The following is a 14603-nucleotide window of genomic DNA, read 5'->3' as shown; positions in this document are numbered from 1 at the left end:
TAACAGAATGGTAGCTCTAATTAAATATAATACTTTAATGTTTAATGCATCTACCATAGCTTCAATATTTAGTCTTTATATAGCTTTGGTCAGATCCAAACTAGAATATGGCTCTGTTATTTGGAATAACATAACTTAAGACAGTGGCAAGTTAGATAACTTACAAATTAAACTAAGCAAATTATAGACCTAAACAATATTATTCAAAAGGTTGATGTTCACTCCCTTCTAGGGTATGTATCTTAAAGAAGAGAATTATTAGATTTTGTATTTATACATAACTGCTAAATTAATAAAATTACCTGTAATTATTTACTTGACAATACAGGTATTAAAGTACCTACCTTCAACAGTTATCAGCGACCTTTATTAATTATTATGCACATTAAGTAAGACTAATGACATTTTATACATTACTACTTTAAACTACAATAAATATAGTAGTTATTTCCCTCTAACTGAATATAAAAAATCGTAGTATCTCAATTTTAAATTTTTTTTTTTTTGGTTGTTGTTGATGTAATAATAATGTTATAATGTTTAAACTATTTTTAATATAATTTAATTTATAAATTTTCATGTACAAACTTCTTGTATCTATATGCTGTAATCATTGTTTGTGAGTGTGTGTGTGTTTCTTTTTTCTTTTTTTTTGTGTGTTTAATGTCAATTGTTTTGTCTTTAGTATCTTTCTTTGTTATTTATGTATGTGTGGTAGTTGTATCATGCCTACCACTCAAGGCTATAGGTAGGCATGTAACAAATGTTAAATAAATAATAAATAAACAAAATTTACATAGCTAATAAATTATAGGTGTTTTTGAAATAATTATTATATTTTTTATGACTATTCCAATTTACGAAATGTATTCCAGGACAATTTCAATAGCATAAAGTTCACTTTAACACATCAATACACTTAGTACATCCCCTGATATTTGTGAAACATGCACAGGTTCATGTTGCCATAAGCGAGTCCGCTATTTTGACGACTTCGGCTCGTGGCTATAGAAGTTTTTTTCAAGCATGCACATTGGAAATACAACCTGTTAAATTTCCATTGTATAATGCAGGCCTACTTCATTGCATTTCTGGTGCATACCCAAATTTCGTCCTCAACATGCCTAGACGTAAGGTATACCCTCAAAAATACAAGCAAAGATAATTCAGGTCTAGAGAGAAATTTCAAATCTTCAGCATTGAGGCATTTACATGCGACATGTTCGGTACTTGTGTTGTATGGCTAGCCTGAGAACTCAAAAACAGAACTTGTAAAACAGAATTATAAGATAAGTTTTGAAGAGGGGACAATTTTTTTAGTTTTTACCTAAAATTAATACTTTTGAAATATTTATCACGCTCTGCATTATTTATAAGAATTCTACATTAAATTTGGTTTCATATTTTAAGTTTATTTGCAGCATTAAAAGACATGAACTTACTCTTTACTGAGGTTGGATGTTAACACATCACTGGCGAGTACTAAAAGAATATTTCACTTTTTGTTTTATTAAATACTAAGAATTTATCCTCTAACACTAAGAATGCTATGAAATTGACATTTAAAAATGAACTTACATTGATTTAAATATTTTTTTTTTGATCCAAAAATTGCAAGAAAACAATGAAAAATTTCTGCATACATTATATTCTAACTATGTTATGGTTTTATCAGCCAGTAACATCTGCTGTTTAAAAACATGACAACGTTACCAAAGATAATAGTCTACAACACTACACTATGTTGATGCAAGGAGCGAGCAACATAAAGCAAAGCAACATAATCAATAGTTTGTTCGATATTATCAGTTACCTTTACAGCATTTTCTTTATGACCAACTCCCATACATTTATCAAATGCATTGCTATGGCAATGTAAATTGCGGGAAATTCCTTTGTATAAAGAGGGGAGAGTAATGCATTACTACTATAGGTAAAATGCCAGTGCTAGTGAAAAAATACATCAATCATACGAATTCGTGAGTCCTGGGTACATAAAAATGAGGTTCGAATGTAAAAGAAATTCAGGCTGCATACTCATTGTTTACAGTGAAATTTAAAAATGAACGTGCAGTACACAACACTGCAGACTCAGCCTGACCCGACAGGTTGTATATGCTTGTAACTCTGAGAATACCCTTTTTTGCACGAAGAATTCTGCCCAACCGCTGAGCCTCCTGCCGGCGAGAGCCTCCGTGTGACGAGATCTGGATGAGCACATTGGCCTCGGGCAAGTCGAACGAGGTGTCCGCGACCTTGCTCACGAATATAGTGTTCACTTTGGGGTTGAATTTGAAGTTCTGGAGTATCTGTATGCGCTCGTTCTGAAACAGTCCAAAGCACAAACAAGAGATTATTATTAGGGACAAGATTTTATGGTTTTATTTTCAGGATTGTTTCATTGTTAAAACAAGAGAATTTGATTTTATTGCTTTTATCTTTAAGTATTGTCTTTATTTATAAAAATAAATTATTTAATTCAACAAATATGAAACTAAACAGTGATTATGTACGAAAACCAAGCTTCAGACTGTGCAGATATAACATACACACACTAATAATAATATGATGACTGACAACTGTTATGCTGGATTGGGGTGACCCAAACGTAAACAAACACCTCGTTTGTTTACAAACACAGGACTGACTGAATGGTAGATGATATTTGTCAATACACGAGTGCCTAACATTACTTAGCCCTGTTTGCCATAACTTTAAAATATTATCAAGGAGACTAACCTGTAGTACAAATAAACAATATATGATTTTCCAAGAAATTTTAATAATATTGATGAATTTGAGGCAAAAACAATAACATAACATTGGACTTATACTTGACAATGGCTAAAGTTCTCTGAGGCACAATGTGACTAGCAAAAACAAACAAGAATGTTATTGAAACTGCAGGACGTTACGACGGGCACCCGGCTCGACAAAAGTCCAATTCACGTTCAGTCTCTATTGTTGGTATCCTACACAACACGTAGATGCCGTCTATATCTTAAATAAGGGTGGGGTTTGCTCCGGGCTAAAACTCTGTCGGTAGGCTATTTCTACCCCCAGGACCTCTGGAGGGACCGCGTACATTTATTATTAGGAGGCACAGTCTCTGCGATAACGTCTCGAAGCTGGAATCACCGTGTAAGATGAGGGGGGTTTGCAGTCCAACAATGCGCTGGCGCCGACTCAAGGCGACCGCGCCTTACCTTGCGAATGCTGCGCTGGCTCCACAGTCTCTAGACTGCGTGAAGGCTGTCCCAGGAAGTGCGTTGAGATGCACCAGTAGGCACCACACACTTTGTATCACCAGAGCACTCACACAGGCGAATTTCCGGCGCGCGCGTAGTCGTTTCCCGGACCGCGGACGCGTTGAGATATTCGATAATTACCGTCTCAAATGTTGATAATACCGAAAGTTCAACTTCAGGTCGCGATTCCGCAGCCCGGAATCGCGGATAGCGAAAATTTCTTAAGCGAAGCGATACGTGCTCCGACTCAGTGCAGCGGACTGACTCCCCGAGAAATCGCCAGGAGGCTCTTTTATACCTCCGCCGAGCGTCTCCAGCGGCCTCTCCTATTGGCCCGTTTTTAAGTTCAGTCGGTTGCCGATTGCCGCTAATTCTCCTGGCGCTGGCGCGCATTCGCCGTCACAATAGCACTTCAAAAGTCGAATATTTACCACTGCCGCGGACCATTGTTGACTAGGTCCCTTCAAACACAGTTTATATTTAATTAAATAAGCCATATTGACAATATATATTTATATGTGGGCCGTGTATCGGTACAAGACATTGTAGAAATTTTGACGAAACTGGAAAGATCAAATTATCCGTAGGCCCATTTGTTGAGTGATTAATTAGATCTGATAAAAGGCTTTAACTGTACTTCTCAAGGAATATTTTCTTCAATTTGTGAAGATAAAATGTCTCTTTTGAAAATTTGTGACAAAGCTTTCATGAAGCAGAAGTGCCAAAAAGCATAAGCTTTATGTGGGGACAAACTTCAAAGCTTGATCAATTCAAATCCAGGTTTGAAGTTTTTTAGGTCTTTGAACAAGGTGTTTAACGTTGACAGTGAACACTATTGAGTCATTACAACCAAGTAGCTACAAACAGGCATCAAAACTTAAGAGATGAAAATGTTGAAAGCTTTAAAATTCTTTCATTTGATGATTTAGTCAGAAAACTGCATTTGTATGTATCATCAGTAATCAAAAACTCAAAGCTAAAAAAAGTTAAAATATATCACAATAGTTTTTGTAATTTGTGAAGTATTTTAAAAACAGCAGAATTTAGTGTTCATCAACAATAATTTATGATTTTATAAAAAAAAAATTGAAATTTTTAAAGTCAATGAAAATGAAATCAGTTTGTGAGGAAAATACCACCTATTTTTGAGAAAAATTACACTTATTTTGTGAGAAAAATAACACCAATTTTTGAGGAAAATAAGATCTACTTTTTAGGTCTCTATATACAACAAAATCAACACTTTAAATTTTTGTTTTGAAAATAAAATAAGCATATTTACACATTTAGAATACAAACATTTTATAGTAAAACCACTTTTATTTGAAAAAAGCATTTTTTCTTAGGTGAAGTCATTCATAAAAACAAAACCTATTCTTGGAAAATATGTTTATTTACAAGGAATAGTATACAAAAGCACCCCAAACAATTTAAAGTAATAACGTAATAAGTCATGCAACAAAAACATTTTGTTCAACTTTAAAAAGAAAAACAAAAAAGGTGACCATAACATGAGCCGGAACTTCGCTTAACTATCATGGTAGTAGATACTTACCATAAAGGGATGCGGGCTATCAAATGTAGTTAACTCAGCACTAGATAGAGCACACGTGTTTCATGCAATTGGCGAGCTATGAATATCGATATTCAACTATGTACACGCACTCTACATGAAAATCAACATAACAAAACATGAATGATACTAACGTACTAGCGTTGGCTACAATTTTATAAGCAGTATACAGCGGTGATGAAGATGAACAAATAAAGGTTATGTTTAAAATATCTGTAAAAAAAATTTACACGTTACACAACTTCGTATTTCTGTTAATTAAATAAATAAGTGGTAATATCTGAATGAATATTAGATTTCAACTTTAAAATAAATTGTTTTACACGGGAAAACTACTACACAAAGTGTTCCGAATCTAACACCAAGACCAAAAACATCATGCGGCGTTCATGCAAGAACTATATTTCTCCAAATTTTGACGCCCTAAAATAACGGTGCGACGATTATGCGCATGCATTATACGATAAAACACTTTACATTTTGCGTCAAAAAAGTGCCCTCAGTTGCTAAACAAACATTCCCACATTTCTTTAATACACTAATTACTTTGTTACCTTCTGCATGCATGTAGTCCTTGTCAACTACCTTTCCTTAAATATTTTTCTTTAATTTTTTTCCTCGAATATCATACCTTTCTAAATCCAAAGATCTTTCGGTATTCGAGAATTTGATTGGCCCAGTCCTATTTTCTACATGTCTTAGCAGAAGGTCACCTTACCTGCGATGTGGGTCCGTAGATGTAAGGCTTGTTCATCTTGATGGCATAGTGCTTCAGGGCAAACACGTTATCTGAGAAGACTATGGTTTTGTCCCCTCTCCGCTCGTGGTACCGAATAAGGTACTGGGTGAAACGAAACTTGTTTGGGTTCATTACGTACAGCAACTGCAAAATAAACCTGCATACTACACCAAGAAATATTTATAGAAAGAACGTGTGTAAAATTAAACGTACAAATGTTAAATAGAGAAACTTAATAATTAGCATTTACAGCTCTTCCTGAAAATACCTACTGATAGGGTGTACGAAGCTTCGACTAAGCGATCAACAGAAGCTCTTTTTAATATTCAATTTGACTTTGCCAGGAAATTTGCTTTTCTTTTATTTAAAGCTTTGGTTCTGATGCAGGGTTTCACATATGCCACAAAGTTTTAAAACACTGGAAGCGTAACATTTGCTCATGAAAAATATTTTTTAAATTTTTTTATGTATGATGCTTGAAAAAGTTGGTTACTTAATAGAATCAAAAGAAGGTAATCCATATAATTTTATAGTGGTGCACCGATGCGGATACCGATGAATCGTAATCGGCGATTATGGGTACTTACCGATTAATCGTAATCGGCGATTATCTTAACGATTACTTTGCCGATTTTTTACGTCCCGGCGTAATTAAGTAGGTTTTTACAGTGTAATATTTTGTTACACATTTTAGGACGAAATACCGAAATATTTGTATATATTACAAAATACATCTAACTCTGTCATATCATAATTACAGATATTTCGTTAAGTTTAATAAATCTCATTGCCTCGAACAATAAAAAATACATTTTTCCTACACGTTTATTTATGTTTCGTCTTTTGTTTAGTGGCCTTATACATTACCTATAGTCAGAGACGTAAAATATATGGCACGCAATCAAAATACCACAAGCAGTTGCAGTGGATTCTATGACAATAAATCTTTTCGAGTCGTAGTAGCGGTTCAAAATCGTGGTCCCGATACCTTCTAGTTTTTATCACTGCGTTTTACAAACTCGTTATGGGCGTCTTTGGTAACATTATCCGTTTGTTATTTGTTAGTGACGTGAAAAGTGAAAATGTATTTATAATTTTATATATTCAGTCAACATAAATAAAATCACATGTGCTAGAATTGGTTTTTAGTCATTTTTATATAATTATAGTGAGATGGCGAGTAGGGAGAAAAAAAGTGAAGTGTGGAAACATTTTTCTATAAACTCAAGTGAACAAAATAAAGCAGCATGTTTACATTGTTATACGGTAATTTCTTGATGCAACCTTATGTGATAGTCGATAATAATGCTATTTTCCGCAACAAAAACTTACCCATTGTAAATTACAATTATTAGACTGTAGTTCAAGTTGTTTACAATAACAAATATTTAAATAGAAATTAATTTAATTTACACTTTGCAATGACTTATTAGTGTATTTTATATATTTTTATACTGTTATTATAACTGTATTCTCAATTTTACCTAATCTTGTTATTAAATTCACATGGGAATAAAAATTTTTGTGTGCATTATTACACTTAAAAAAATTTCTTCATTATAATCGGTAACTGAATCGGTATCTGCCAATTATTGCTCTCATAATCGGTAATCGAATCGGTAATCTGTAAAGTCATATCGGTGCACCACTATAATTTTATGAATGCTCAATATAAAAATTATATATGGATATTTTATAATTTTTACTGAATGATGTTCGTATATATAGGGCCCACTCGTTAATCACTTAATCAGTTTAAATTTAAACATTACAAACATTTAACGATTATTTTTTTACTTAAATCCTGTATTTTAGAAAACAAGTGTAATATAGCTTTTCTGAGAACATTTTGCAATTCAATTCGATTTTGCGAATATTTTATATTTATTTGATATTCACTTTGCATAAAAAAAATAATAGTATTTTCACAGGCCTATCTACTGACAATATGCTTTATGTTCGAGAGTCATCTTAAAAGATGGTCTTATATCTGATATTGCCATATAATAAAGGTTGTCTGTCTTATAATTGAGTGAAATATACTAGGACACATTATCTTTAAGGTATTTACCCGCAGAAGTCGCCCCTTCCTATTGGTCATCACACCCTTAATTTTGGGCAAAAAAATCTAACATTGTTAAGTTAAGGGTGGGTAGTCCTCGAATAGGAGTCACGCCATAAAACTGTCTCCAGTAGAATACAAGTGAAGTCTTTATTGTCTATGTCTCAGCTTATTGTCACGTAAGGCCACACTGATGCCCTTTGTTTTTCCCCTCTTATTTCTTTATGACCCTTCCTCACCCCTCCCCCGGGCATTACCTAACAAAAAATACAAAGGAAAAGAACGCTATTTTTTCTACCCATGCTTTCCTTCCCCATCTTCCCCAAAAGAGAAAAGACTGCAAGCTATTTCCTTGTCAAATTTTTTTTGTCAGTTTCTTCAATAAAAACAAGCACACTCTTTACAGCAGTTTTGTCACGAATGAAATGTTGCAATAGAAAACGTAGGAAATCTCGCGCAAAAACCATGTTTGGACACAGATGCAGCCGAGATAGACGTGATAATTGTGTATAGTGCCAGTTCAGAACGAAGAGAGGGGGAGGGAGAACCATAAACACAGCTGCTTGGCCACGTGGCCACACAAAATCAAACACACACACACATATGCACGTGCTTCCTCTCTTTCTTTTCTCTGGCTGGTTTATTTTTAATTTCCCCTTCTTGCCTAGCGCCAAGCCCAGAGGCAGTAAAGCCACGCCACTTACTGGCGCCGGCTGGGTATCCTCATGACAGGCTGCAGACGTAGCTTAACGGCGCTGTACATGATACCTTACACTCACTGCTGAGATATTTTAATTAACCAATTGAATTTTACTAGTGACATATTTAATAAAAACCAACACAGGTTAGTTATTTAAGCATATAGTCAACCACAACAATGCAATGTGTATTTGTTTTCCCAAAATGGACGTTTTCACATATGGATCGCAATACATTTTATTATTACTAAACAAAAAATCGGGATATATTCAGCAAATTATTTATGAGTAAACATGGTAATGATATATAATGAAGGTTCATAAAGTACAGAAATAAATTTGGCTGATCAGTCATTACTAAAATTATGTTATACAGTACAGTAAAACACTGTTAAGTTTCTCATAGGAATTATACTTACTAAAAAGAAAAAAAAAGAAACTAAAACGGTTCCACTACGTTATGTTCAAAGGTGAAGCGCAAAAAACATTTTAATTCATAAAGCGCAAAAAACATTTTAATTCATAAAGCAGGCAAACCAGCCCCGGCGGCTGGACGCTGTGAGGTGCGTACCAGCTTCTTGCAGGTCTTGCAGACGAGGTACTCGCGGTAGAACTCAGGCGTCATGGGGCACCACACCTCCGCGCACTTCACTCGGGCGATGTACCCCCTCTTCTGCAGCTCCAGCCAGTTGGCCTCGTACAGCTTGGGGCCGATCAGGAAGTTGAGGTCCGCGATCTTGTCGTCCTCGCGCAGCAGGGTGGCCGTCAGCCCCAGCTTGCAGTGCGACTGCACGATCGTGAGCACGCGCCGGAACATCTTGGCCGGGATGGTGTGCACCTCTGGAAAACAAACACACCACCGTTTAGCAGAGGTTGGCAAAACTCGTAGGCAATACACAATTCTAACCATAATTTTTTTTCAGGAGACCGCCAGATAAAAACTACACCTACCAACTAGAGAGCTATACAAAATGGTCTTTATAGTTTTTTTATTGTCCCATTTCTGGCAAAAAAAAAACACTAACCTATGTTTAAATTCTCATACCAATATTTGAATAGTATTGCAGAAAAGGTGAAAAAAAAAAAAAAATTTCCCACAAATAAACTCTAGTATCATTGAATGGTTAATTTTGTTTTCTTAAACTGATGCTAAATATAAAAAATATCAATAAAAACTTTGTGCATGGGTTTTAGTGAACTTGAAAATAAATACTTGCAAATAAAACCATAGCAGACAGGGCTATAGTTTTCTTAACAATACTTGTATAAAATGGTTTTGTTCACAGACACTGATTGAAGAATGAACTGGCTGTAGCTGTTAGGCTAGGTTTATAGATTAAGCAAGAAACTAAATAACACAAGAAACGCAAGTCACAAAAAGTTCAATAAATAAGTTTCAAAAATTTTATAAGCTGCTACACAACATGCAAAAAAAAGCAATGCAAGCATCGCCCAACATTCAACTTATTGCAATTTGGCTTGTTTCCACCATCCATATTTAAAGTGGAGTGTTCCAAAACAAGAAATATCAATCAGGGGAAGAAAGTAGGTTTTAAATTTAATTATTGACAATTTATCATGATAAACATGAATTAACAAAAAAATGCTCAGGAGAAGAAATGTGTTTTCCATTGCTTCACAGCTTCAAATAACAGGGTCGGCGACATCTTTCGACGTCCGTACTTCGTAAACTGTGATTTTCTTGTATTGGTTGCACATTGCGTTGTTCCTTCTTTGGGTTGTGAACCTGGCCGTAGAATCGCCCGCTCACCATCCAACACCATGATGCCCCACTCCTGCTCCTGGAGCCACTTCATGGTCTGATCCGCTTCCCACGACCTCTTCTGGGTGTGCGTGATCATGGAGTAGGTGGTTACCAGGATGCCGCAGCCCATCGGCTTGTCCTTGGCCTCCGACGTGAACCGGCAGATCATGCTGTCGTCCGCTGCGGGCAGGCAACGCGGCACGCCGTCACTGCGATGTCAACAACGGAGCATCACTCGCGAAGGCATGCGCGGAGGCTGGCTTTTGTCAATGTGTTGTGATGCTGCCAAAAATGTATAATAATTATTAATATTTTTTTTTAAATGCTAGTAACACGGGAAACAAGAGGCCTATGATTCAGGGCAGCTATGGCTCCATGGCAAGTAAACAGTCTGTTGGTACAGGCGGACAACAGAGTGATTTCAGTGCAAATAAGATGATTCGGTAGTTTACTTGGACGGGGCAAATTGAGCGACCCCAGCAACGCAGTAGGAAAACAAAACGTTCTGGAAGTGTTTGTGTAACCACGGGAAGGTTCTGTGTCAGACTCTGTAAACGAAAGTTTCCAGAAGGAACAACTGGCCTGAGACGTAGCAGAAACAGATATACGTATAGTGAATCACAAGCTGAAGGGAGGGCTTTTTGGTTCAGGGATGTCAGTTAGTATGTAGAGTCCACGAGAGACACAGGGGACCGCCCTGTACCAGAGATCTGTACTACGAGTTGTAAGATTTACTAAGACAAGAATTGTAATATCATGCTGTAGAGTGACTTGTACTCGAATGTAGCCAGTTGTATGCCTCATTCGTATTAAGTGAAATAAACAGCAATAATATTTCTGTGAGCAGTAGTTAGGTAACTGCCTTTCACTCTCCTACCTACCCACTCAGCAGGAGGTATCCATTCCGCTCGGGGATACGACAAATGGACATTTTGATTCTAGAGTTTTAAGTACTTAACCCAGTTGAGCACCAGATAACGTGTTTCCTTTAGGGATGAGCCAATCAAATACTAAAATCATGACGTGCCATTAAATCTAAACACAAACGTTTGATTCAGTTTTGTCACGGAATGTTCAGTTGAAAGCGTGGGATATTTCATGCAAAAACAATAATGATTGGGCACAGTTGTGTCAAAAACACATGAAATGTGTGGCTGCCAGTGCCGGTGACGTGTCTAGTCAGGCGGCAGAAACGGCACATGTACAATAACTGCGCTGTTCACAGAGCTTCACGCGACTGCTGGGATATTTTAACTAAACAAATTATACTTATTTGTGAAAATATATTTATTAAATGACATAAAAACCGTAGAAGCCAATATGATATTTTGAACTACGAAAAATTTTTACACAGCTTTTTTTGCTTTAGGTACCAACTTTTTGCACCGCTTTTGCTTTATTCTAACACAATTTTGGTTGATTTTATTTATCATTTTCAGGGGTCCCTAATTAATGGTCACTTTGAGGACAGATTGATAACTTTCCACTTATTATTTTGTTCACCGAAGTAAACTATTGACATGTTAAAGATTCAAACCAATATTTTTACCAAGTATGTAAAAGACATCAAATTGTTACCCAAGTATAATGCGCATGTATAAGAATAATCTGTGACCGATCAGAAGTCGTAATTTCCCTGGAAGCTGAAGAGGCGGCAAGGTTTCACCTGTGGACCACATCTTGAACTGCTGCTTCCACTGCTCCACGGACACGCCGCTGTTACACAGCACAAGGGCCCTCTTGCGCACGGTGCAGCACGCAGTCACCCCCACCAAGCTCTTGCCGGCCCCTGGACGAAACCAGCACCACAAGTCTACACTCGCAGCTCACACCTGCGCTCACAGACACACAATTTACGTGGTTTTATTTATAAGTAGGGGCCGGAAAAATTTGCGGGTTCGATGACCTGCAGGATGAACTCCATAGTTCTACATACACTCGATCAAATGTAACCCCACTCATTGGCTGCTGTCTTGTGAGAGACGTCCCAACGTAGCAGCCTGTGATTCGATAAAGCTTTGGTCGTGTGTTTCTCATTGGCCCAGAGTCATCCAGGTGAGTTGTGAGCCAATAGCAGAGGCAGCATTGAGGTATAACTATTTGTATTTTAGCCTATTGTGAAATGAATTTCGCGAATTTTTCTGGTCTCTATTTATACGGTCAATTTTTAGGTTATCTTATAAGTTTTATTCAGTGATGTCACACATAAATTCCAATCAGCTAATCACTTTATCAGTCCAAACATCACAAAAACACAAATATTTGTTTTTTCTTCAATCCTGTATTTTATAAAAAATAAGTGTAATACAGCTTCACTCGGAACAATACTCATAATTTGACTGGACTTTACAAATATTTTTACACATTTGCTTTGATATTCGCTTCTCATCAGAAAAACTAGCATTCGCACAGGCCTAGTCGCTAATTCATGCGTTGCTTTCTGGACCACATTTTTCACAACTAACTGCTGCTTACCGTTCCACAAGAGACCCTGCTATTCACACCTACTGACCAAATTGGCACTAGAAAAGCTCTCGTAAATACAAACAGAACCTGAAGGAAAAAAAAAAAAATTGAAATGTTCACTATGCTGTATTTAGATGACTAAATTTCAATGACAGTAAAGAGTTTCTCTGCGACTTTAGTATTAAATTCAGTAAAATAAAACATTTATGAAGTAGAAATTCTGTGAAGTTATATTTATGGATTGGATTATGTATGATTTAATTTTTGATTGATTAAATGTCCTCAATAAAAGCATGTAATAAAATACAATAAATTTTTTTTTGCTGCAAATTTTGTAGAACTATCTCATTTTTTTAAGAAAAAAATGCCTAATTTTTTTTTAGGTAATTACATATATGGCTTCAAAATTTTCTCCCTCTTATTATTCAATTCAATTTATTATTTTTGAGAGTATTTCAACAAACCTTATAACTTTAATTCCAACACAAAAAATGCAATTACACAAACTAAAACTGCCTACAGTACCAACTAATAAATAAATCATTTTTGATTGGCTGTCTGAATCGTGTAATCAGTTCAATTGGGCTGCACTGATACAACAATAACATCTAACTTGAGATGTCGGGGCATTTACCACACGGCAGCACAATGACTCCTGATCGCGCACGTCCATTGCCAAACATTTTGCGCAAACTCTTCTCCTGGTATGGCCTCAGAACTGCGGACGGCTTTAGATCAATGCTGAAAGCAAAACATGAATGTTTACCGAATGACATCTATGAATGCTATATGCTTTCACAGAACCAGTCACATAAACAATACATCTAACTTTCAGTAACTATAGATTATAATATACTGTAATGTAATAATCAAATTATAACAAATAATTTAAAATTTTGCAAAATTTCTATCAACTGAAGAACCAAATTTGTTCATTTTATCCCAAATTCCAATATTTGATAAAATTAAATTACACAACAATTTTTTTTCATATTATTTTTAATTTAATCCATATTAATGAAGACAAGAACTAAACAAGCAATTCAGAAAAACCGCTAGTAAATAATTCTAATTATGTATTGCCAATAATTTTAAAAGATAAATATGATAATTAGAATTGTCTGATTAATTAGCTGTTTATACGATCCACAAATACAAATCATTAGGTGGCATTACATTATATTCAGCATAAATAATTAATTATGAAATGTATATTAAAAAAATTCATACACTGGCATACCATGACATAAAATGTATTAAAATATATTCAATTTCAAATAAAAATAATTATAAATCTAGAACTTATAGAACAGAATTTCCTTTTAACTTCTAAGTCATTAAAATAAGAACTAAAATATTTACTAACAATGAATAACTTTTATGTACATCAATAAAAGCATTCATTACATTTAACAACTGAGTGAAAATTCTTGCAGTTTTTTTATTTTAAAAGTAAAATTCATACTCTTGAATTATGAATATAAGAATAGTGAATATTCGGAACTAAATGAAAATGAGATGATTGGTTGTTTCTTATATGTGTAAGTACAAAGTTTTTGATAAGTCAATGTTCAACATAGCATATTTTAGAAAACATAAGTTATAATAACCTTAATTACATCAGTTACATTGATATATTTTAACTATTGTACAGCAGTGATACAATCTTTATATTTTGTTACTCTACGTGATATCCAACAACTTCAGCGCACTTCAAATGCAATAGACTATTTGTTATTTCTAAGTGTAATTAATTGATAACAACTAACAAGTCAATAGTCATCCCTGTATATGGGGTATGTATGGGTCGTCGCACCTTTGATTTTTAGCAAAAAAAAAAATTGAACATTTTTCATGCAAGGGTCACCCTCTAATATGGGTTGCACCATGTATCTATATCCACTTATCGTATCTATCTTATTTCTGTGCAACACTATCTAACAAAAAATACAAAAAATACAAAAAATAATACTATTATTTATACCCATGTTTCCCTTCCCCATCTATTGTTTATTTATTTTTTACCCGTTTCTTTCCCCAAGAAATAAAAGA

General features: G+C 35.1%; 1 protein-coding gene across 3 annotated transcripts in view; it reads right to left on the bottom strand.

The window, feature by feature from the left end:
• The window catches only part of LOC134531956 (general transcription and DNA repair factor IIH helicase subunit XPB), a 34640-nt gene that overhangs the window by 6835 nt on the left and 13202 nt on the right, over positions 1-14603 (bottom strand). For all 3 annotated transcript variants that reach the window (XM_063368053.1, XM_063368054.1, XM_063368052.1), the window contains 6 exons: positions 13186-13292; positions 11752-11874; positions 10092-10265; positions 8892-9160; positions 5540-5704; positions 2138-2324 (listed from right to left, as the gene is read on the bottom strand). In XM_063368053.1, coding sequence (XP_063224123.1) covers positions 2138-2324; positions 5540-5704; positions 8892-9160; positions 10092-10265; positions 11752-11874; positions 13186-13292 — 1025 coding nt within the window. The remainder of the gene's footprint in view (positions 1-2137; positions 2325-5539; positions 5705-8891; positions 9161-10091; positions 10266-11751; positions 11875-13185; positions 13293-14603) is intronic.

Source organism: Bacillus rossius, chromosome 5 (assembly GCF_032445375.1).
Source record: "Bacillus rossius redtenbacheri isolate Brsri chromosome 5, Brsri_v3, whole genome shotgun sequence".
Taxonomy (NCBI): Eukaryota; Metazoa; Arthropoda; class Insecta; order Phasmatodea; family Bacillidae; genus Bacillus; species Bacillus rossius.
This window is presented reverse-complemented; position numbering and strand designations above follow the sequence as displayed.